Below are 23,822 nucleotides of genomic sequence, written 5' to 3'. Positions count from 1 at the left end.
ACCCCAAAATATGCATGTTACTCAATAGAATCAAATATTAGGAATATCTGAGTATTCCCTACAGTGATATATTATAATTTTGCAGAAGGTGCATGGTATCTGCATGGTATACTGTGTACTGTTGCAAGACAGAAGCCTCCTGTAAGTTTGAGAAACTAGGTGTCTGCAGAGATAAGAGGACCTCTTAAAGGCCCAACCAAAGGAAGTCTGCATAAGCTGCTTTTCTGGGAGAAAACATTCACTTGGCATCACTTTGTCTCTAAAATACCATGAGTCCTTAGTAAAATTTTTTTGGTAAGGTCTTAGCATGGCCCCTCTCCTCTCAATTTGCTAATATTTTAGTCTTCAGGAATATCTACAATTGAGAGGTGGAATCAGCCACATCTAAATCTAAATTTAACTTTTTCTTAGTGTTCACAAAAATAAAGTTGTTACTGCCCACTCTTCATGTGATTTTTATATTTTCTCCTGATATTTCCCATACAACAGTATATTACTGGATTCTGTTGGAGAAGCCAGGCAGTGCAGTGTCATCAGTAGTATTCCAGTTCAATTTATGATGCAAAATACTGAAGTTAACACACATATGAGAAGGAATGAGCTTGCAGATTCTACAGAAGCAGCTAAGAAACAGGTCACTCTGTATCTCAAGTTTTGATGCTTGGTTTGTAGTTTATGACATGTGCTTTTCACCCACTCTTAAACCGTGGGTTTATTTCTGTAGAGGAAAGCTTATTTCCTAGTAATGAATAAAACCTTAGCTTTCTGCAAGTGCATTTCACTTCTGCATGAAATTTTTCTAGAGAATGGGAATATTTAGCATGTAATTGGTAATATGCTCATGAAATAATTGAGTGGCAAACAAAAACATAATCACAAAAACTACAGCTGTGTTAAATTATACTTAATGTCCTATACAAGCAGAAAGAATGAACTGTTTTTATTTTCCAAACAATAAAATTTCTAGTTTAGTTTTCAATGTAATTTTTTTTCAAAGTGAATTAAGTTGCATACTTTGGATAAAATTACATTTTGCAAATCTGGAGCTAGAAAGTTAATTTTCAAAGTTGTAAAATGGCCTTGCATACATAGAGATAAATTTTATTGTGGTGTTGCAGTTTTTTTTCCTTTGGTCACTGACTACTCGAATAAGCTGGAAACCATGGTAACAAAAAGCACTACCATGGTTGCCCCAGAGTAATTTTAAAATGAGCAGCCTACGTTTGTCTTGATTACTATAATAAAAAGAAAAAAAAAAGAGGAAAAGGAGAAAGGGAAAAAATAAGATTAAGGACTTGTAGAACAGAAGCAGCAAATGTACAGTAAGATCTATCTGCAGATAAGTGATCCTGAATTGTCTGGTACCATTGTGTCACGAATGGGAAGCTCTTTAGCTTTGAAGCTTTAAAGTGTAAAGTAGATACATTAGTCCAGTGGTTTGTCTTTAAATTATTTCCTTCCATGTCTGTATTTTCCAGGTTTATATTAGGATAAAGGATGATGAATGGAATGTTTATCGAAGATATGCGGAGTTCAGAAGCTTGCACCATAAACTACAAAATAAATACCAGCAAGTGAGGACTTTTAACTTTCCACCTAAAAAGGCCATTGGAAACAAGGTACTTAAAAGAACTCATAGATCAGTAAGAGTTGGGGACAAAACCTTTCCTATCCACACAAACAAGGAAGTGGATATCATAGATATTTTTTACACTTGCTAGACAGTTCCTGCTCTTTTTATAGAGACTGCTCTCATCAGCTTCATGTTCACTGGTCCTGTAGTTAATGCATTGTTTTTTTTTTCCACTCAATGTAAAGGAAACTGTTTTTATTAAATGAAATCTTGGTGATGTGCACAGTAGACACATGCACCAATCACCCACAATGGGACTAGACAGTCATATATGCAAAATGTACTCTCTGCTCCATTCTTTTCAATGAATGCCATCATAACAGTGGTCAGTAATTCATTATATTTTTCTGTACAGTCTAAATAGCAAATTTTATGTGCTGTTCAGCAGTTGTTATAAGTTCTTTGAACCAGCTTTTTAAAATAAGTTGAGTGCTTAAATCCCATAATCCGTGTCTGTGTTTTAGCTCTCCAATTTTAAATGGGAATTTCTGTGTTTTCCTATCATGTGGGGATTTTGCAACAAATGCAGTTAGTGCTCTAGTATATTTGTAGTAAACATGTAGTATTGTGAAATTTAATCCTTAATCATCAGTACTTTAAAATGTTCAAGAGCTTAAATACACATTGCAGAATACATCACAAATCCAGTGAGGATTCAGAAGCTATATAAGTAATTTTTTTTTTCACAATGTAGGAATGATTTGGAAAATGCATTTAACTATCACAAGTAAAGTGTTTGAGATTTAAATTATGCTTTTGACTTACAATGTCTGTACTAAACCCCTGGGTGCTTAAATCAGCATTCCTAATGTTAATGGAATTTGTTTGCTTCTGCATGGGGTTTTCTCCTTTTGCTTTTTTGTAGCTGTAGTATCACTGAGTTCTTTTGTCAAGTATCTAAGAAGCACCAATCATAGTAGTCATCAAATCAGTGTAGTCATCAAAAGAAAGCTGATGTAATGTCTCAAGTGCTCAAAGATCTTCATGACTGTGTAAATACATGCATCACTGAAATGTCAGAATCATTTTAGCTGTTGCAGCTTTGCCTATGATAGAGAAATCATCATTGCTAATTCCTATGAAGTAATACAAAATTAATAAAAAAAAAAGAAAAATTAGAAATTATTGAATGGCTTTCAGATGTCAGTGAATGTAAACTGAGTATGTTTAAAGATTCTGACTGATTCAGAACTGACTTTAAATTGTTTCCCAAATGTTCTGTGAAAATCAGTGGATCAGCTTGGGACGTGATATGAAATGAATAGTATTGCATGTGATCTGAAATAAGTGGAGGGGATTATAAACATATCAGTTTATCAATCTGGTATTGGAATTTATCAATGGAATCTGTAGTCATATAAAGTTCAGAGTTAGCATAGTTGTTCACTGCCCACTAATCTAGTAAATGAAATACTTGAGAGAGCTTTTCTACTATTTTACTTTTATTAGAAAATCATGCATTTTCCATTTCATTTTTAATGTCCAGCTTTTTAATAGAAATAATTTATTTTCTTCTCTGTTACATAGCTAATTCTTTTTTGAAGTGATGGAGGATCACCCACTTCAATATATTACAAAAGCTTTCTTTTAAGCTTTTTTTGAGAATCTCTCATCTTTAATTACTTTAAACACTAATTGAATTACAACTTCAGTTGCACAATTGATGCATAAAAAATTATCAGTTGAGGAACTAATTAAAAAATTTGCATTGCTTATTCTTTCAGTGCTTTCATTTTGGGCCAAAATTCTACCTTAATTGTGCACAATCCCACCATCACTTTCTGTTGAACCCGATCTCAGAAAAAGCATCTTTTCTTTACAGTAAGAACTGGATGCTATCCATTGAACTCCTAAGACTCCTGCGATGAGACATATGCCAGCTGTATGATGGAAACTGATTTGTGATTAGGCTTGTGGCTGTCTGCTGTAAATACCTTGCAAGTCACAAAGTGGAGCTTTCACATTAGTTTATCACATGAGCTTGTTTCCACAGCACTTTTGTATCTTTCAGGTCTTTATCTGAATGAAGTTATTAATTGCACACATGTTCAGTACAATGTACTCATGGGCTGCTCCTTCACAGTACCTGAGCTGCTGAAAACTGCTGACATTCAGCTCCCTGTTACTGGAGAAATTTGCTAACACAGGCCAGGAACTCTGGAAAGATATTGTACTTTGGCACTGTGAAGCCAGTGAAGGTGATAAGCTTAGTGCAAATTTTAGTGGTGCTGAAAGAGGGTTTTGCAGTCACTGATATCTCCCTTGATACCAGCACTAAATTTGATGTTGTTATGTCTCAAATGGAGGGAGCCTCCTAGACCACAGGAGGACACCATGTTCTACAGAATGACCTGGAACCACAACTGCAGGCACAAAATACTGCTCACTCTTTTCCTGTGCAAAATGTTGGAGTTCTGAGAAGGGAACCTGACAAGAAGAGAGTAAATGTAGGAAAAACTATGGAGAGCTCTTAAGTTTCATGCATAATTTTCCTGCTTACTACAACAGAAATTGGGGAGATCATGTTGAAATGCCAAGTTGCAGAATTTGACACAGGAAACATGCAAAAAAAAAGTAGTTTCAGCTGAATGAGGTTTTGAAAAAGTAAGAAAATAAAGTATTATTGCATGTAAATTGTCATCAAATAGAAGTGAATTTTAAAAATATTGAACAACTGTAAAACAATAGATTAAGACTAATATAGTAATTCTAATTATTAGGTTTTAATGTATTTTTGTCTTTCACTTGTTTGCTGTAAGTTGGGACAATTTATCTGAACAGTCCATGTTCATGATCTTTCAGCAAATTATGTATGTAGAATTAGGAACCAGCTTTAATGCTTGAGGAAATGTACATTTAACATACAGAAAAGCAATTAGTGGAAAATGAACAGAGAATTGCAAAGAATGGTGCTTTGGGCAAGTAACATTTTTTCAATCACAAAGGAGAGTGTGTTTGCCTTTCAGGTTGTTAACCTTATTTTCAGTGTATCAGTTTAAGGACTTGAATATACTAAGTTAGAACTTGTTTAAAGCAATTAAAGATTTGATTTATAAATTTGAATCAAGTGAGAACAGTTAGGAAAATGTAACAATAGTGTTTGCAAGGGTCCATGTATTAAGTTCCAAATATACTAGTCCCCATCCTGTGTATTTTCTACTAATGATCCTTCAGTGCTGGTAGCAAGTAGTTCTTAAAATCTTTTTAAGTAGTCCTTGTAAAAATAAGCACTGTTCCTTCAGTTTATCTATGTTTTGTTTGAGTGAAGGTGAGAAACACATTTATTCCCTTTTGTTGTGTATAAAAGAAAAATGTCATATATTCTCTTTTTTTGTAATTCTTTTTAAAACCACAGATCATTTAATTTAAAACTTACAAAGCTGGTCTGTATTTTTAACACTTGAACTGTTCTTTTGTTTGGTCCTCTGGACCTAGAACGTACTGAGTTATGTGAAGCTCAAGAAGAGAAGCTTTATACAAAACATAGTGCTTGATTGCAAGGGAATCCCTGCATGCTTTTGCAAGCAATATAGCTTATTGTTTTCCTTTAAGATGAATCTTTATATTTAGCTTCTGAACCTTCGTTGATGCTGTGTTGGTGTCCCACATCTTGAAATGTTGCTTTAAGGCTAATGAATAAGTAATTATATGTGAGTCTTCTGATTTTTTTAATATTGCAACATCCTTAAAATCTCAGTTGGTACTTCTGCAGTAGACAAATTGTTAGACTTGAAGAACAGACTTTAGTAACTGAGCAAATGTCTAATTAAATATCCTCTTGCAAGGGTATTGTCCCAGTAGAGGACATATCAAAATAGAATGGTTCTTTGCTTCCACTGAAGATGGGAATTCAGTGATTGTCTAAGTGTGTAGAAATTGAATAAGGTAGCTTTCCACTGAGTGCTGACTTGAGTGCATGATATCCTTTGCTTTCCTTTAAAGCATCAGATACCCTATATGGGAAGAATACACAGCACTTTTCTGAGATGAGAGCAGAATGACTTTGCCATGACTCCTCAGCTATATAGGAGGAACAATACAAAAATCTTAAAAAAGCTTTTTGTCTAGGTGACAATGTTGAGAGCAATATCATTCATCAATTTTAGCCCAAGCAGCTCAAGTCTGTAAGCTGTTTCATGCCCAAATGTTAGTTTAATAAAGTAAATGTGTCCCTTTCACCTATCAATGGCCAAGCTAAATGGTAGATTTTTTTGTATATGTAATTCTATTGTTTTATATATTGTTTTTATTTTTTTGTTTTATTTTAAAAGTTTGTAAATATTACATGTATGTGTCTTAAGAGATTCATTTATATATACACATGGACACATATGATGTGTTTACATCAAAGACAGCATTCAGGATACCTGTGAAGTTGGCTTCTGGAGTGTAATTCTGCAAGTTCTGTTCACCAGGAACTTTACTTTTGTGGCAGTATTTTTCAGTAGGAAAGAGATGGGTGTAGCTACTATTGGGCTGGACTGTGGAGACAGATGAATGACTAGATGATATAGCTGCTTGGGAAAAAAACCTCAGAACATTTCTTCTGTTAGTATTTTTCAGACAACATGATTCTGACATGATTTTCCTTCCAAGGTTGTTGGCATACTCAGTAGATACTCTCCAAGAAAAAGCGATTTCCTCAGGAAAAACACCTGTGTGTTTGCCATAACTTGTCTCATTTGCAACATAGAACATGAGTTCAAAATGCAATGTTTATTGTCCTGTGCTTAGGACATTGCATAGTTTGTATACATACAATAACACAATATGTATTTTGCTATTGTGATCCTGTGAAACTGTGAGTTACTGCTCACATACGAGCATTCAGTACTGACAGAAAGCAAGAATGAAACTTCCTGCGTCTTTCAGGTCTGGAGAAGACCCTGTGTTCATGCTTTTTCCAATTTCAGTATTATTCCTTTAAATATCTTAGACCGTCACATTAAAAAACCCCACAACCAGGATTTCTAGACTGACATGGAAAATCATGTTCATAGTTAACAGGAACTGACTCACAAGTTCCATGCATATGTCCAATATACATTTTATTGCCACGTAGGAAGTTTTTAAATAGGAAGTGTACCAGTTCCTGTTAACTAGTACATAGACAATAACAGAAGAAATATGGACTGCTTCAAAGATGATCATAGAATCATAAAATAATACAATAGGATGATTCAGAAAGAATCTTAGGAAAGGTTGTAATTTCATTTTAGACTTGGGAGTTTTTCTCTGATTCAGCAGAGCATGCTAAAATGTAAATGTATTTCACTTGCATTAAAACAAAAAATTCAGATATATGTGCCTTAGTACTTTATGGAGTTCAGAACTCATGGGAACTATCATTCATTTGATAAGTTTGTCAAAGTCATACTGTCATAGGGAACTGGGACTTACAAAGCAGAGAAGAAAGCAAAACTTACAGCTAATGCCTGTGGGAAAACAGGACAAATGATGTTTCTTGGTACTAAGCTTTGATATCTGATGTCTTCAAGTAGAATTAGTTGAGAATTATGAACCTCTGATCTTGCAGAAATGGAATACAATTTTTTAAGGGAGAAAAGCTTTAGAAATATAAATCTTGAAGTTCTATATTAAAAATTTGAAGTTGAGGATTGCTCAGAATATTTAGAATATTGCAGAATATTTAAGGTCTACAAAACAAAGTTCTGCTTTTCAAGAGATAATCTTACTTTTTCATGTACTTTAATCCTACAGTTAAGAGAAACAATTTATTCTAACAAATTATTCAAGATAGAGCCCATAGAAACAGTTCAGGTGGTGGTGCTTTATATCAGGACACTGTGAGGGGGAATGTGATATCATTTACGTGCAGCCTGGACAACTGCTAGATAAAAATATTGCAGTTTTATAACAACTCATGCATTATTTAGGTATTCTAGTAGCTTCCTGGTATAAAATTAAAGAATTACAAATATTTTTCTAAATTTATTTCTAACAGTGATGCTGATGCTGAATTGCCAAGTTACTTGAATTAATAAATTTCCTTTCCGGGAAACCTTAACAGGGACACTTGATTACAGAAATAAAGCTAAGACCTCCTGTATCTGAATCTGAATTATCACCTGTATTTTTCTGTCTTTCTGTTCCTGTCATTCTGCTTGACTTAATTTTATTTTTGCCCTGAAGGGTAGTGATTTATAAATAGTGGCAAATTCTAATATTAATTTCTCCTCATTTTTTTGGGCTAGTGCTAAGTATATTTGGTGTTAATTTTGTGTAAAAGTGGAGAAAATTAAATACTGAATACTTAAGATCATGTGAAATGTTGGAGACACTTTCTGCCTGAAAAATCTGTTTTTACTCATTGCACAATGTAAAATATCTTTACAGGGAAGCACTGTAAATAATGGACACTTGGTATTAGTATTCCTTATTTCAGAAGAAAGAATTATCAGAGTGTATCTAAATAAAATTTCGATTAAAGGAGCATCAAGTCTTTTGAGTGGGATTAGAGTTCAAATACCATCTTTTGTGCTGCTGTTGTTTGGCAGTTGGGATGGTAAAATTCTGTACTGATAATTTTTTTTCCCAAAATCATACTTGCTGGAGTTGAAAATTTAGCTGTTTAATACTGTTAGCCCACAGGTTTGGACAGTAGCCAGAAGCCAGTGAGTGGCCTTTTTGCAGATTTCCTTTAGACAGCAATGTCTTTCACTTGCTGAGAGGGTAGAAGAGAGATTGTAGGGTTTTGGGGTTTTTTAATCTCTTTTTGAGTTTGTCTCTTTGCTGTGTTTTCAAATTTTAAGAAATAAATTTGTTATTTTATTTTTAAGGGCAGGCATCACTGTAAGCTGTTATATATAAGCTTTTATATATAAGTGTGTATGCTGTAAGCACTTTTGTATTTACCATGTTTCTAGTGGGGTTTGGGACTTCTGTTGTTGTTTTGAATATAGAGTCTCTCTTTATTGGTCTTCAGGGCATTTTAAAATCTGGTAAAAGAGAGTAATTAAGAAAGAAAACTCCTGTTTTTGGGGGGAGCACTGAACTGAGGCAAATTTTAACTATTATTGTTCCATTGGTATTACTGTAATATAAGCTAGTGAAAAAGTTGATCTCGGTTTCATGAACTATTGTGGTAGTTTCCATCATTACCTGAATGAAAAAAGAGTAGATTGATAATACTTAGTCTGAGGAGAAAACAAATAGAATTTCCCTGTCCAATAGCTGAACAAAAGCTAATCCCTAGGGGTGCAGTTTTCTATTGATGCCTTTCTATTGATTCACAATTTATTTCTGACCAGCTGACAAATTGACACCTGGTTGGTATTTATGTCTTTACATAACAAAGTGTTTAGGTGACTCTGGACTTTGTTAGCATAACTTTACCAATTGAGGTTTTTTTCTAGCAAGGGTGTCAAACACACTAAAAAGGTATCAGATTCTGCTGTACAGAAATGGCAATACAAGTAGGATGGAAATTTTAAGCTTCTGTAGTTTCACTAATTTTGAGATGGTTTTCATATGGTAATACTTGGTATATTTAGTATTGAAAACTGTGCCACCATAAAACTCTTTTATGATGCAGTAGTCACTGAAAAACAGGTGTATTTAAGTCATGTTATTTTGTGACCTTTGCAAAGGTGTCAATTAGACTGTAAATGAATACTTGCTATCTACTTTCTAATCACTAAACAGTGAGAATGACTCTGCAATTGAATGTTTACTCTCATTTCAGCTTCTGATTTCCAGCTTTACTTTGAGCTTAACAATTTGGTGTCTTGTAAATAGACAAAAGCTGATAGAATAATTTTGCAAAGACTGGTTGACCAAGATGATGAAAAGTACTAGGCTGTGTGAGAATAACCTGAGTTTATGTCTGCATTTGCAGGTTCATCTTTGAATAGCACTATTTAGGATGGGGTACATTGATTGAGGCTGATACAGCTCTCAATAAGGTCCTAAAGCCTGTTTCCTTCTATTCTATTTGAGGTCTGAGCTGTTTTGTTGTTTGCTTTTGTTGTTGTGGTGTATCATTTATTAAATGATAAATAATGTTTAGAGCATCAGAAGCAGTGCATCTTATGTTGGTGGCAACAGCACCAAACTTGGAATATAAAAATGTTTTATCTGTGCCTAAATCATGGCAGGTAACCATGGCAATCATACCATCTCCAACAGCTCACAGAAGCATTTGAAACATCTTAAGTGAGCTGATCCATTAATTATGAAGGATATCAATATTTTACCATCTGCCATACTAACAGTGTATATGAAAGACAAGCAATTGTGTGAAACAATTTAAACTGGAACTTAGAATGAACTTAGCCTTTAGTGAAGACCTTTAAAACAGTGTAATATATGTGGTACATTAGACTCTTCTTAATGGTTTTAAAGCTTAATGTATCAGTTGAGTTTGTAAGATTTCAGTTACGTATTCTTATTGCTAGAGATTAGTAATTTGGTGTTAACATTTTGCATTCTGCTGTGGGCAGAAATTTGGCAAATTCTCAGACAAAAAGGATTTCATGAAATATTTAGGGACCCATTAATTTCAGATTAAAAATATTTTACCAGATGTGTTTTGATGCTTCTGCAATCTGAAGCAGTTTACTGAAATTTTGTGGATTCTTAATCAAAAGTACAAGCTGTGGAACTGTGGTCTAAAAGATAACTTGGGCAGTAGTTTGTGCAGAAACAGCAGTAGCCTTATATTTTAGAAAATGTGCTTACAGATTGAAGGTAAATGCTGCATGTTAAGTCACAATCAACACTTTGTTTACAATAATTCTACTCTGCATAACGTGTTGGTAAATATGGCCAAGGTGCCCTCAGACACATTAGAGTCTTTCCAGGTTTATGTAACTGAGTCCCTCTCTCTACAGTAGCCTTTCTTTTAACAAGGAAACAGAGATTCTCAACCAGTTTGGCAGGGGTTTAGATTATAGTCACAGGCAATGTATCCCTGCATATCCTAGTTCCTTTTCAGTGTACAGAATCCTTTAATGTATTGTTAATCAGGTGGTGCTGAATGTGTGAGGCTGTCTCTTGGTTTAGATTGGAGCTGCTTTTCAAGTACAGCATGGTAATTGCAATTTCATTACAAAGAGTGGTAGTAGTTGTCCATAAATAATCCCTCACACTGAGAATGTATGGCTCCAAAGTTTTATCTTTTGATCTAAAAAGGAATCTCAGATCTTGAAAGCAGAGCTTCTGCCTTCTTTGAATACTTCACATTTGGTGGGACCAGTCTACCACTGGACTCAGAAGTAACTAAAAGGGTCAGTTAGGGATGCATTTTGGTTTTAAAATGGTAATGATTGTAGCTAATTGTTCAAACGGCTTTAAGGAAAGATTTTTAGAAATAGCATTTAGGGCTTGAATCAGGGAAATGCTTAAAAACATGTGATCCTGAATTGTTAATGGATGAATCCAGTTAATGGAAGAATGCATGTATCAAAATGGACAGAAAGTTATATAAAACTCAGTTTTGTCTGTAGTAGTTCCAAATGATATATATGTTGTCCTGTAAACACCTAAAGCTCTTGAAACTACATGAACTAAATATTTTTGGGCCAATGCTGGGTTTAGTGCCGTTTTTGGCATGTGCTTCTGGGGAAAGAAAAAAACCTAAAAGGGCCACAATTATTCAGAATTTATTTTTATAGCCATATTTGAAGGAACTTACTGGGTTTTGTCCAGAGCTTCTGCTAGTGCTGTTTTTTTACAAAAAGCAACATATGTCATAAAGGCAGGTAAAATTCATAAAGCATTCCTGCAAATAAAAAGAGGCATTTATGAAACTAAGAAATTTCCACTGTGATTCAGATTTCAAATGCTCCAGTGACTGGCTTGATGATTCAAGACACAAGGTCTGTTACCTTGTTAGAGACAAGACTTGCTATTTATTCATTGTATTCATCCAATTTCTTCTATACATTTGTCCTAACTGAATTTCCTAAAGTACCTTTTGTCTTTGTAATAATATCCTTTTTTTGTTGTTGTTTTGCATAAGTATATGTAGTTGTAATTTTAACAAAATGACTTTATCCTCACAGCACATTTGTATCAAGCATACATAAATCTGTATATTGAATCTTAGGGGAAGATCTTTGATGTTTCCTGTGTGAATAGATACGGAATTGTAGATTTGTATTGACAGAGACAGTCTCATACAAACACCAAAGATATATATCTACTAAAGAAACGAGGTTTTTCTACTGGGAGAAGACCAAAACAGAACCTTTCCTGTCCATTTTCTTGTAAACAAAAACACAACTTAGGAGTTGGAATATTAAAGATAAACTAGATTTAAGTTGTAGATAATTGGGTCTGATGAAAAGGGGATAACAGGTACATTTTTTTAAGTTGAGAGTGAAGTAAATGGTCAAGCTTTGAACCAATTGTAGTTTTCTATTACCAGTTATTCTATTTACAGTTTTGTGACAAAACCTCTTTATTACTGCAACAACTTGGCAGTAGCACCTGTGTGGTAAAATAATTCCTCTGAGTAGCTGACCTGCTGTTGCAAAATGCACATTTAGTGATAAAGTATAGACCTAGAGCTGAATGGTTTTGACCTTGGTGTACATTACTTCTGGTAAGGACAGTGGGCCTTAGTACATGGTACAGAATTTCATGGTAGATTGCTTGAATTCTGGTTTTGAGGTCAAATTTAAAAGAACAGTTTGAACTCTTTTCAGGCTGAGTTTAATTTCTGAGATTTTCTGTATTTCGCTTGAATAAATGGCAGAAAAATAGCTATATATTAAAAGCACTGTTTTGATCAGCTGTAAACAGCAAAAATGCAGTTCCCAAGCATGTTCCGGCAGTCTTAATTAGAAAACTCCTTTGTGCTGTTGTTTTCTGTAGATAATGAGATTCCTTGCAATAACATAGGAGATAAAAAGTACCTACAATCAGCATTTTGCTTCTATGTTTATAACAAAGTTGTCCAGCCTGTGATACAAATATTTACTTAAATACATGTTCAGTAAAGAAGTCATACTAAAAGAATGCAGCCTCTGCTCAAGAACAGATTTTAACATAATTGAGATGTCTCTGAAAATATCTTTGTTGAGGATTTATTACCAAAAAATTCTTCAGAACTGTAAAAATGCTAGTGAATGTGGTAGTTAAAAAAGAAGAATTTCTCGGGGGCTTGAAAGCATAATTGCTAGAAGTTATGAAACACACTCATGGAAATGTGGTTCTTTGGAATGGCTCTAAGCTGAGGCTGTGTCTGCACTGGGACCAGGCAAGTAGAGCAAAGAAATCTACCTCCTTCCTCCATTACACACAGTCAGGTAAGACTGGGGGAGAGGATCACTCCAAAATTGATATGGTCTCACGTGTCAAACATAAACCCACCACGGCTCATGCTTTCAGAACCAAAGCTGTTCCACAAATTTTGTCTTCTTCACTGAGGTCTTCTGTATGCCACACTTTCTTGTGTTCTGCCTGACACAGCTGGTGGTGGCACATCAGTGTCCCTACTAATGTGATAGGTCAAGTGTTTTAAGTAAAAGATAGGAAGGCAGGGCTGTTCCTTGAGCTGGTAAAAAAATCCAGTTGAAACAGAAGTCTTAATGAAAAGAGAAAAAATAATAAAATTTATGTTAGTCAATTAGTTAATTTGTATCGCACTACACTTCTATTTATTATTAGATTTCCTTTTTTTCTAATATTCTGTATTGCCACATTAAAATTTTTGCTTTAATGTTTCCCAGCAGCTTGTATAGACTTCTGTTCCACACATTTGTCCAGACTTCATCAGTGCAGAGGGGCATGGAGCAAGCTGTTGCTCTGTTCCCTTTGAGTAGTAAGTGTACTCAGTTATGGAGTAGTGAGTGAGTGCCTCTGCAGAGTGGAATGCATGAAGTGACAGCAATGCAGCTTTGGTTTTTAATGAGGTATCAGTCTCCAAGAGTTTTCAGACTTCCATTGTTTATCAGTAAACCAGTTGACACAACTTGTGTGTATAGCACGTGTGTGTTGCTGAAAACTAATGGGACTGATAAAAAGAAAACCATGTAATACATAGTTGGTTTTTTTTCCACAGTGATCTTGCTAATTACATGTATTTGTATAAAAATGGAATGTAAAAGAAGACCAGAGAGCTGTGTAAGTTCATATTTAGAAAACAAAAAATAATGTGTAATTAAGAATTTTGTGAACTTAATTAAACAACATGTGCACTGCCTCGGTTTTTGAAGCCTGTATAAGTGACTGCCTTCTACTATTATAAATGTTACAGCAACAATGTGTTATTAAGTAATCACATGCAAATCAAAGATGAGCAGAAAAGACTTCCTTAAGTTATAAAAAATGTGGCTATCTTTCATATACAGGATTAGTTGCCAATATTTGAAAATGTACCTTACTTAACTGGCTGGGTGTTTAGTGTGTTTTTATTTGTTTGGTTGATTTTATTAATTCTATGAATTTAAATTACTATTTTGATGAATGCCTTTCCAAATCTTTTCTCATTTTCTTCTGTCTCCTAAAAATGTTGCTGTTCTGTGTAATTTCTCCTAATGAGAGACAAGAACAGAACAAAATGTCAATGAATGTTCTAGAAAGTCTCCAGCAGTCCTGAATCTGAAGGACCATTCCTGCCTGGATGAGTTAGTCTGTTTTACCTAAGGAAGGAATGATTCTCATATTTGCATCCCATTCATGGCAGCATGGCTGGAACAGCTTTAACACAGTGAATTTATTGAGTGTTGTCAAATATATTTTGTGGTGTTTTTTTGGTGGCTTGTCAGTTGTTTGGCAAGAAACAAGAACTTATTTCAATGGCTTTTCTTACCCATAAATAATACAGGTTGGATAGACACATTTACAGACAATAGTCTTCATTTGAGAGCTATTATTTTTTAATAATAGTTTTGGCTGCATGCCTCAAGAACACACTCTGACATTTAAACCAGGCTATTAGAGTCCCTGCGTTTTTTAGATACAGTGTAATGACTGTAGTAAAAACCTGCCAGCACCTGATTTCACTGTAAACCTATTATAGTGAAATGTGTAGACTTCATATTATAGTTCACTGTGATTGATGTTCTTCATAGGAAAAAAGTTTAAGGTAGGATGGATGTTACAGGATGCTTGGCATTGTGCTGGTTGTTAAGACTTTTAATTTTTAGGTCCATCAGCAGAATTAGGAGTTTATAGAATTATTTTGTTTATTTATGGAGTTCAATATAGAATAAAACCCTGACATCTAAAATACTATAGGAACTTGAGTAAAGTGGCTTTATGAGAACTGTGATATGATCTTTAAAAGAGCAATCTACTATGTCATTCAGTGATTCTATTGTATGAAAATTCTATCACTGAGCAGTAATTTATTAACATAATAAAAAAGCTGGAGAAAAATGAATCCATTCTGGAGTTTGTGTGCCCAGCATAGGAAAAGTACGAATTGTGAAGATGTGGTGGGAATAAATTGGTATTTCCTTCTGCAAAGACTGGTAATTCTGCATCTTAAAAAGAATCACATAAATTCTTATGCCACTGTCTCTCTGCCCGTGTAATGCACTGCTTTTCTCAGATGGTAGCATTTTATGGAGATCTACTAATAAGAGGAGAATTCTGGTCCATAGAAGAGGCATTCTGCCAAAGAGAGAATTCATCATCCTGTCAGTGGATGTTTTTGTGAATCAGGTTTTATTAGGTTGCATGGTTTTCCTTTATCTCTAAAAAGAACAGAGTCAAGGGTTTATTACATATTGCCAACATATTTCTATAGGCATAATAAACAAAGATCATCAAAATATCAAATTTTATGTTTATTAGGGCTGCATAGTCACATTATAGAACTGGAAAACATCTTCAACCATTTATATTTTTCCATTCTGTTTTTAGGATGCAAAGTTTGTAGAAGAGCGACGCAAGCAGCTACAAAATTACCTAAGGAATGTAATGAACAAAATTATTCAAACTGTGCCAGAATTCACAGCCAATCCCAAAAAAGAGACTCTTATTCAGCTGATGCCATTTTTTGTGTAAGTATCAGTGAAGTAGTTAAACTATTAAGCTTTTTTCATCACAGTTTAATTTAAAATATAAAGCAGACATCTCCAAACTCTTTAAAACAGTGATTTTTGGAACTAGAATTCAAATAAGTGCTTCTGTAATATTTAAAGGAATATATGACATGTGAAGTATTTTTTTATTTAAATGGCAACTGAACAAAAATCACTGTATAAAGCTTTCAAAAATATCAGAGACACCTCAAAAACTACATCCATAGGTATTCTTCAAACACTAGGTGGTTTTGCTCTGTTTTATTTTGTCTTTTTCAGTTTCATTTTGCTTTTGTCGGTGTGAGGTTTGTATTTTTGTTTTTCTATTTATTTTGGAGGATGAGACTGGAGCACTATTACCCTACTTACTAATCAGATTGAAGTGTCAAGTTGTTGAACTTGTTTTAGCTGAATTTTGCAGTCTGCTAACACAATCTATTTTCATTAATGGTAACATTTAATATGTCCAGATAGAAAATACATTTGTAATTGAATTTAAGATTCAATTGCAAATTTGTATATTTTTCTCTTCCTGTCTAATTATATTTTATTTTAAAATGGTTAAGTGTAGCTGTGTGAATTAGTGAACAAGCAATTTCTTGTCAAATTAATTTCATAACTTGCTTCTTTAAACATAGATGGGAAAAAAAACCAAAACGAAACACAAAAAAAAGCAAGCCAGTGTGTTATTGAAGGTTCTGTACATCTTAGAACAGTTTCTAGATAACAATCGTATGTTTTCCTGAGCTGCAGAGCTGGGCATATTTTCTCTTGAGGCAGCTGCTCAAACATATTCTTTAAAGAAAGCAGAGAATCTGCCAATAACTCATCAGAGAAGAGGCTATAACAGATTCTGAGAAACTGTTGTCTGCAGGATGCATTTGATCACCAGAGGAGTTGACAGTTCTCAGTGATGATTAGAGCATGGTAATAGTCAAAAAATATCCACTTGATGACATTACTGGCAGCATACTTGATAGCAAAAGTTCTGTTCATAGGTAGTGGACTTTTCCAACCAAAAAGCTTCTGTGATCCTTTTGACATCCATGTCTTTTAGGGTGTGGTTGTATATTTAGTTATGCATCAGTGATGCTTGTGGGATGTGTGGTGTTTAGTTATACACCTGTTCCAATAAATGCTAGGGACTTGATTTTTCTGCTGGGTTTTTGTTTTGCACATTCTGAAACATGTTAGAGCTGCAGTTCCAGCCCATAAGTTCTTGGGAGAATTAGAAATGAGAGAGCAGAATTGTCCTGTCCATTCAATTTGCAGTGCATATGGTGCCAGTATCTTGCAGGTAGTGCACTGACAGATAAAGATTAAAAGCAAACAAAGCAATCCCTGAAATACTGCAAAGTAATACTGATGTGAAGTCAGGAAGTTTTAAATTCTATTTTGAATAGATTAATTTCTCACAGAGCTGGCAATGGTATGACACCTAAACCTATTAGTGTACATATCTGTTGCTTCCAATAGAATAAATTACAGTATCATGGCTAGTGGCCAGATTTTTACCTGATTGCATCCTTTGAAGCGGCAGCTTGTCTTATCAACTTAGCACTGAATGACATCAGTAGCTCTTTAATATATCTGTTATGTTCTGCAACAGTAAGTAAGCACTGATACAGAGGAATGTAATTTACATGAACAAACTGGGAACAGCATTTATTTAAATATGTGACTTTTAATTAGTAAAGCACTTTCTAATGCCTGAAACGTGCTAATGAAACTGATTTATTGCTGTGTTGATTGATCTACTTTGGAAACTATGTAGAGATGTTACACAATATTTATCTTTTAATAGAACTGTGTTGTCAAGCACTGTTGCTTGTTGAAGTAAAAATACCTTGGATATCTAAAATCTGATTAATATGTTCTTACAATGGAGGAAATTCCATTGCAAAAATGCATTGTTCTTCTGTGGATTGTTCTTAAGAAACTTCTGGTTGTTTTGCTGTTATTCTTGGTTTCTGTGTTCTTCACTTTGTAACTGACAGTTTTGTTTTTAGCCTCTCATTACCTATGAGGCCTTGCATCAAACTTAAAAAAAGTATCATGCCTGTTTTGATCTAACTGAAATGTGAAAGAAGCAGGGCAAAAATTGTCAAGTCAAAGTATATGGGAATTCATACTTTTAATCTCTTTTTTCCCTTCTGTAAGAATTAAGATTAGAAAATTGTATTATGATGTTTCAATTTTTATTTTTTAATTTCATGTTTTGACGTTGAAGACATTTATTACATGGCATTCTACAAATTCATTTAATCCTCCTTTCTCTGCTCTGTGTAGAGGGTTTGTGAATCTTAGAGGAAAATAAGGAAATAAATGTATCACCTGGAACAGAAACAGTGATAGGGCAAGAATAAGCAGGGAGAGATTCACGCACAGGATGTTTAAGGTTAAAAGGACTATGAGTTGAATATAGTAAACCAGTACTGAGAAGTAATGTTACTTCAGCTTTACAAGAGGTATTTGGCTTTTTGGTTTTATCCAAACATGTGCCAAGTATGTCAGCACGTGTTGCAACTCTGCTGCACCTTTCCATGTGTTAAGAACTGTCCTGCATCCTCCTGTTTTGTTCAGACATAAGACTTGCAAAATTATTTCTTACTTTACATACAAGCAGTTAGTCTCTTAAATGATCTGAATAAATGCTAAAAACTGTAAATTGAGTCAGGAAACTATATTATCTGTGGAAGATCACTGCCTCCGTAATGCAAACTGTAGCACAGTTTTATTTGATTGTGTTGTGTGTTGAAAGATGTTGCAGGAGAGTTCAGGAAGCTCTGTTTTAACTTGAGTACATTATTGATCAAATCTTACTTTATCTCTGGGGATTTTTCCAGCTCAATTAATATGAATTAAGAGTGTTTTTATGGGAGCACACACCCTTGAAATACTTATGAAAGATGCCACTTGTACTGGGAGGAATTTATCTGTACTAGCAAGAAATTTCATTTGCTTTTCTCTCTTTTGATCCCAAGGATCGATTTGCATTACAGAGATGTCATTGAAAGTATTGCAGAGAGAATTAATCTAATTTGTGATCAGAGCAGTGATATATACACATTTTTGTTCGTGTTTGCTGCACCTCCTCTTCCCTGCCTCTATGTGGGATTCTCTATTTCATGTTTGATAGAGTTGACATCTTTCCTATCAGTCTTCTTCAGTGTGCAGTTTTCTTCTGATAAACATTCTGAGTGAATATATATACATTCCAATCAAAGAGTTTTCAGTCCATGATGTTCTTATTTCAGGATAGTTATGGCAATAGAGCATCAGACAGTTGCTGTAGGTGGGCATGTATTCCAAATACCCATCAGCATTTAACATGTCTGGTGACTTCAACTTGGTTCTGTTGGGACTAGTTTTACAGAAGTTAACAATAAAGTAACTACCATGTTGAGCTTAAATACCAAATTTTAATTGGGAATAATTCTTATGTATAGTTACTAATGATTTACAAGAGGCACATGAAATTACCAGTGAGATCTGCTTTGCATATGAACATTGTAATCTTTCACATTTCAGATCAAAAATCTGTGTTGCTTCCTCATTATTAAGTCTTGCTCTTACAAAAAAATCAACTTCACTTTGAAATAGTCTGACTCTTACACTGATTACCGTCTCAATAAAGAGAGTGAGACTTGCTCTGCAGTGTTAATTGCTACAAATTCTTCAACAGGCCCCACAAATAGACATTTATGAGCATATTTCTTTCTAGTAGATTTTTGTCATGCTTCTTTGTATTCAATGTGACCTTTACAGTGCTTATGAGAGTAGTGAATACTGTACTGGGATTGAATACTCTTCGTTCACCGATGAAGGCATTTGAGGGCTTGTGATCTTTTACAGTTGCCTCAGAACAAACTCTTGTTTAATGCTGCCTGAGAAAATAAGAATGTTAAAACAGGCAATGTTGATGCTTAGTGTCTAAAATGGTTGAAGCAAATGAGGGATAGGGTACTATATATTTCTTTTATGTGTGTAGAAATGTACATGAGTTGTTCTCCATTATGTAGTTTAAAAGAATGGGACAAAAAAATTCAAGCAAGTACATTGACAGTAACAGTCAGAAAGCACTTTATGTGTTGCTGTTGTTAACTAATTGCTACATATCATTTTTCTTTATAAAAAGACAGTTTTGAACCTCTGAAAGAAATGGACTCCATATTGAACAAAGCCATGTTCAATGTTACAGCAAACTTCACTTCTATACAAAATGAGGTTTTAATTGTGCTGTGCATTTTCTGATGGGTCTATTTCCATCTGTCTTTTTTGTGCAAATAAAAGTGGCTGTCAAAGTTAAAGAAAATGCCAAACTGCCTACCATGAAAATAGGAAATAATCAATTTACCCAATATCTTTTAATTTAACACCTCTATGGCATGCAGAAATAGCTTAATGTAGTGACATTGAGTTATTGAGTCCCTTTTATTACTCTTGATTATGCCTGGTTCCCAGTTTGCATAACACAATTATTTTGCATAAACATTTTTCATAGTCTAGGAAACTTGGGGCATGATGGGATGCTGGTCAGTTGAACTGGTTAGATCAAGATGCTTTTAAATATTTTTTTCATTGGGCCCCTGGAGTTGCATCATCACTTTAGGTAATTTTCCTTTGCAATTAAGCACAGACTTAGTAATAAAAGATCATTCTGAGAGAGGATTTGTCATTCTTAGTAGTGTTTACCTCTTCCTTTTTGTCTTGCTCCTTTACTGCTTGCCAGTAATCTCTCTTCAGCAAGAGAGAAGTTTTCTAAACTGTACCATTTGTGTCCCTGACTTGTAGCAGTGCAAGAAGAGGTTAAGATTTTTCTCATAAAAGAAAGCTGGGCAAAGTTTTGTGTCATTACAGCAGTGATCCTGTTTCCTTGGTAACAAGCAAATCACATGCACTCCCTTGTTAAAAAGTGAACTCTCTGTATTGAGGCATTTCTGTACTGCGCCAGGTGTTTCTGACCATGGTATCAAAAAATGGGCTGTGAAGGCAGGAAAGAAAGTTTCAGTTTTGAAGCTGGGCACAATAGGGAGAGTACAGCTGTAATACTCTCTTTAATTTTGTGAGCAACGTAAAATCAAAACAGAAAAGAGATTTAACAACAACAACAACAATCTCTGCCATGGTTGTTTTTCTGTCTTAGATTTCTCAGTTCTTATTTTAAAGTCATTGTCAAAGAACACCAGTAAAACATGCCCCCCCTTGCCTGAATCTACATGAGTGCCCTGTAATGACATTGTGGTTTTCAAAGCTTAGTTTTTGGCCTACTAAATCCCACAGAATAGTTTTTAATACTTATTGCACAGCTGCACTTAAACTGGCTGTTCTATAATTACTTGTTAAGTTTCCCTTTATGAAAAATATTTTAAGAAAACTGCCAGCTTTAGATATTCACAGTAAAATATCAGCATATGTGGCTGAAGATTGTGTAACAGCTAGTTCAGGAGATGTATTTTGGAGAACGTATAGGTAGGGAAAGGGAACCATCTGCAGGTCTCTTAAAGAAAATAAGTGTACCACCAGAAAGTGCTTTGGAAACTATTCAAATAAACATGTTGTTTTGTAAGAAGGCATCTGGTCAGTCAGAGCAATCTAATGTGGAAGTGCAGATGGGTATGAAAGCTTTGAGATCCATGATCTTCAGTACAGTGCCTTAGAGGAGACCCCTTTTGATGATCTCTTATTCCACAGTGTACACTGATAGCTTTGAGTACACCAAAATCTGTACTCTCTCTTTTGAAATGGCAGAGTCCTGGAAAAGCTCATGAAATTTCCAGGAAGAGAAAGTTTCAAATTTACATTCTCCATACAGCTGAAAGCAGATTTCAGGTAGGTAGTGTAGCACAAGGGCTTTGAATAGCTGGGATTGTGTTCTTTCTTTGTGGATACTTTCTCATAGCCCAAATCACGTTTAGTGATTTATTTATTTTTTATTTAGAATTCAAAATGTACAGCTTAAGAGGGATGTATTGGTTTACACAGATGTTCACAGAATGAATAAAAAACGATTAATGGAACTGGAAAAACCAAAACAATCTCTTGTTCACATTATATTTATATTTGCAAGTTGCATATGATGCAACTCTGGCACTTTAGGAGGTTTTGAAGCTGTGCTGTTCTAACAAAGGGTGAAGTTATTTCTACTCCTGACTTTCTTTGATATGCTGAAAGGAAAGATATGCCTAAATTCAGAGTCTATTTTCAAGAGGAAGTTTTGATATACCATTTTTAGCTTAAATTCTATTAAAGATTAAGATGTTTGCCAACAATACAAACCATGTAAAAAATCCTCTTATTCCAAGACTTTCTGAAATGTGGAAGAATGGAAGCAATCACAAATAACCTGTAATGAGTATTTGTTATACAAAGGCAGCACTCTCCAGTGAGAGCATGATTTTGTGGATTTATTGTTTAGGAACCAGGGCCTGAGTAACATGACTGAAGAGGTTAGCTCTACCTCCTTCTAGTCAGGGCAACAGAGCTGTGTTCTCAAACACCCATTGTCTTATCACTAAATTGTCTTTCTGGTGCTCTGTGAAATTGGAAATGGTATTTCTTCGAGATATCTGATGCCAAAAAACAACGATTCATGTAAGCTGCTGCATCCTTTCACTTCCTCCTGATGCAAATTATAGTGGGGCACAGCAGGCATCAGTCAAGCACTGTTTGTGTTCTGTCACCCTTAGATCAGGCCTTTGAGCAGAAGTAATCACTCTAGATTAAAGAATGCTCCTTTTCATATTGGGAGGTTCTCTGTGACATTTGCAAACATTTTTGGCACAGGATGGCATTTGCAAATAGTTTTGGTGTAGTGTATTTATGTAATCCATTGTCAGAAATATTGTAAGCTAAGCTCTCAAACATGAGTTTATGATGTTTGCTACAGATCTCCTGAAATGTCAGTGTTCAGTTGCCCTTGAGGAATCTGTTAGGAAGGTAAAAAAGTGGGGGAATAAGTCTTGAAAAGATGCTGTTCTTTAAATCAGAATGTGTGTGTGTGTGTAAATATACTCCCATGTGTAAATTCTACATAATTACTAGAATGACAAGTTGTTTTAAAAAATCATTAATGAAAGAAAATTACTAAAAATTTTCTCTTCAAGCAATTGTCAGGTTTGGAGTATTGGACGAAAAACTATTTTGTAATGCTTATTTCACTGGGAATAAAAGCAAAAATTACTTTTACACAGTGGAAAAGATTTTAAGGAGTGAAAGAGGCTTTGCTGAGGTGGATATATATATTCTTTAGTCTGTTCTCTTAGCATATGAAACAGTACAGAATACTCATGAAAATGTGGTTTAGAAAAATCTGTTTATACATCTTATATTGCAGTTTTCCAGTGCTTATTGATACTCCTTTCTGTGCAACACTGACAGGAATGGATAAACGTATGTGTGCATTCATATTTGCTTCAAATACCTGAAGCAAATAATCCTCATAAAGGAGGCATCTTTGTACTTGTGCACTTCCTTGGCTTTAATCGAGACCATAACAAGTTGGTTTATGGCTAACTGCACAGTTTTTCAAAAGGAGGTGGGATATTTCTTTTCCTTGTTTGAACCTGTGCTGAAAAAATATTTCAACAGCCATCAGTTTCTCATGTGAAAGTAGCATGGATTAGCTACAGGCCATCACTGAAATTCAAAACATCCTCCAGAAGCTTTGTTCCTTGACTTTGTTAATCTGCTAGCTATAATATTCAAGTCTGTTGTATTTTGGGTGGTATTTTTGTTTCTTATTTTTAATGTTTGGTATGTCTCTGATGATAGCAAAATCCATAACCACTTAGCTGAAGGGTTTCTAGAATGACTTGGGGTAATTATAAGCACTCATCTATTAATAACCAAAAGTATTTATATGCATGCATACTTCCCTGCTATATCACTTCACCTCATTAACAAATGAGTAAAGAAAGTGATTGTTGCTAGTTCCTTGGGAATATTCTTTAGACTGCTTCAGAGGTCTCCAAATGTGTTATCTATAGATACAAATTAACAAATATAGATACAAACCAGAAGTGCAAATTGACCTGGTCTATTGAAGTCTATGCAGAAATAACAGGGGCAGCTTCATCGCAGGGTTCTGGTTTTTCTGCAGCATGCAGAGATTGCACAGATTCCCTCCCCATGCTTGTTTCAGTATGGCCCTAAACCAGGGACAAAATGACTGGAGTACTTCATGTATTTAC

The 23,822-nt window shown here is 34.6% G+C and overlaps 1 protein-coding gene across 1 annotated transcript in view; it reads left to right on the top strand.

Annotated features, from left to right (window-relative positions):
• The window catches only part of SNX29 (sorting nexin 29), a 78,194-nt gene that overhangs the window by 44,941 nt on the left and 9,431 nt on the right, over positions 1 to 23,822 (top strand). The window contains exons 19-20 of the mRNA XM_030459779.1: positions 1,479 to 1,619; positions 15,470 to 15,609. Of these exons, the coding sequence (XP_030315639.1) occupies positions 1,479 to 1,619; positions 15,470 to 15,609 (281 nt within the window). The remainder of the gene's footprint in view (positions 1 to 1,478; positions 1,620 to 15,469; positions 15,610 to 23,822) is intronic.

The sequence above is a fragment of the Calypte anna genome, chromosome 14 (assembly GCF_003957555.1).
Source record: "Calypte anna isolate BGI_N300 chromosome 14, bCalAnn1_v1.p, whole genome shotgun sequence".
Classification (NCBI taxonomy): Eukaryota; Metazoa; Chordata; class Aves; order Apodiformes; family Trochilidae; genus Calypte; species Calypte anna.
Note: the sequence above shows the minus strand (reverse complement) of the source record. Positions and strands in the feature narration are given on the sequence as shown.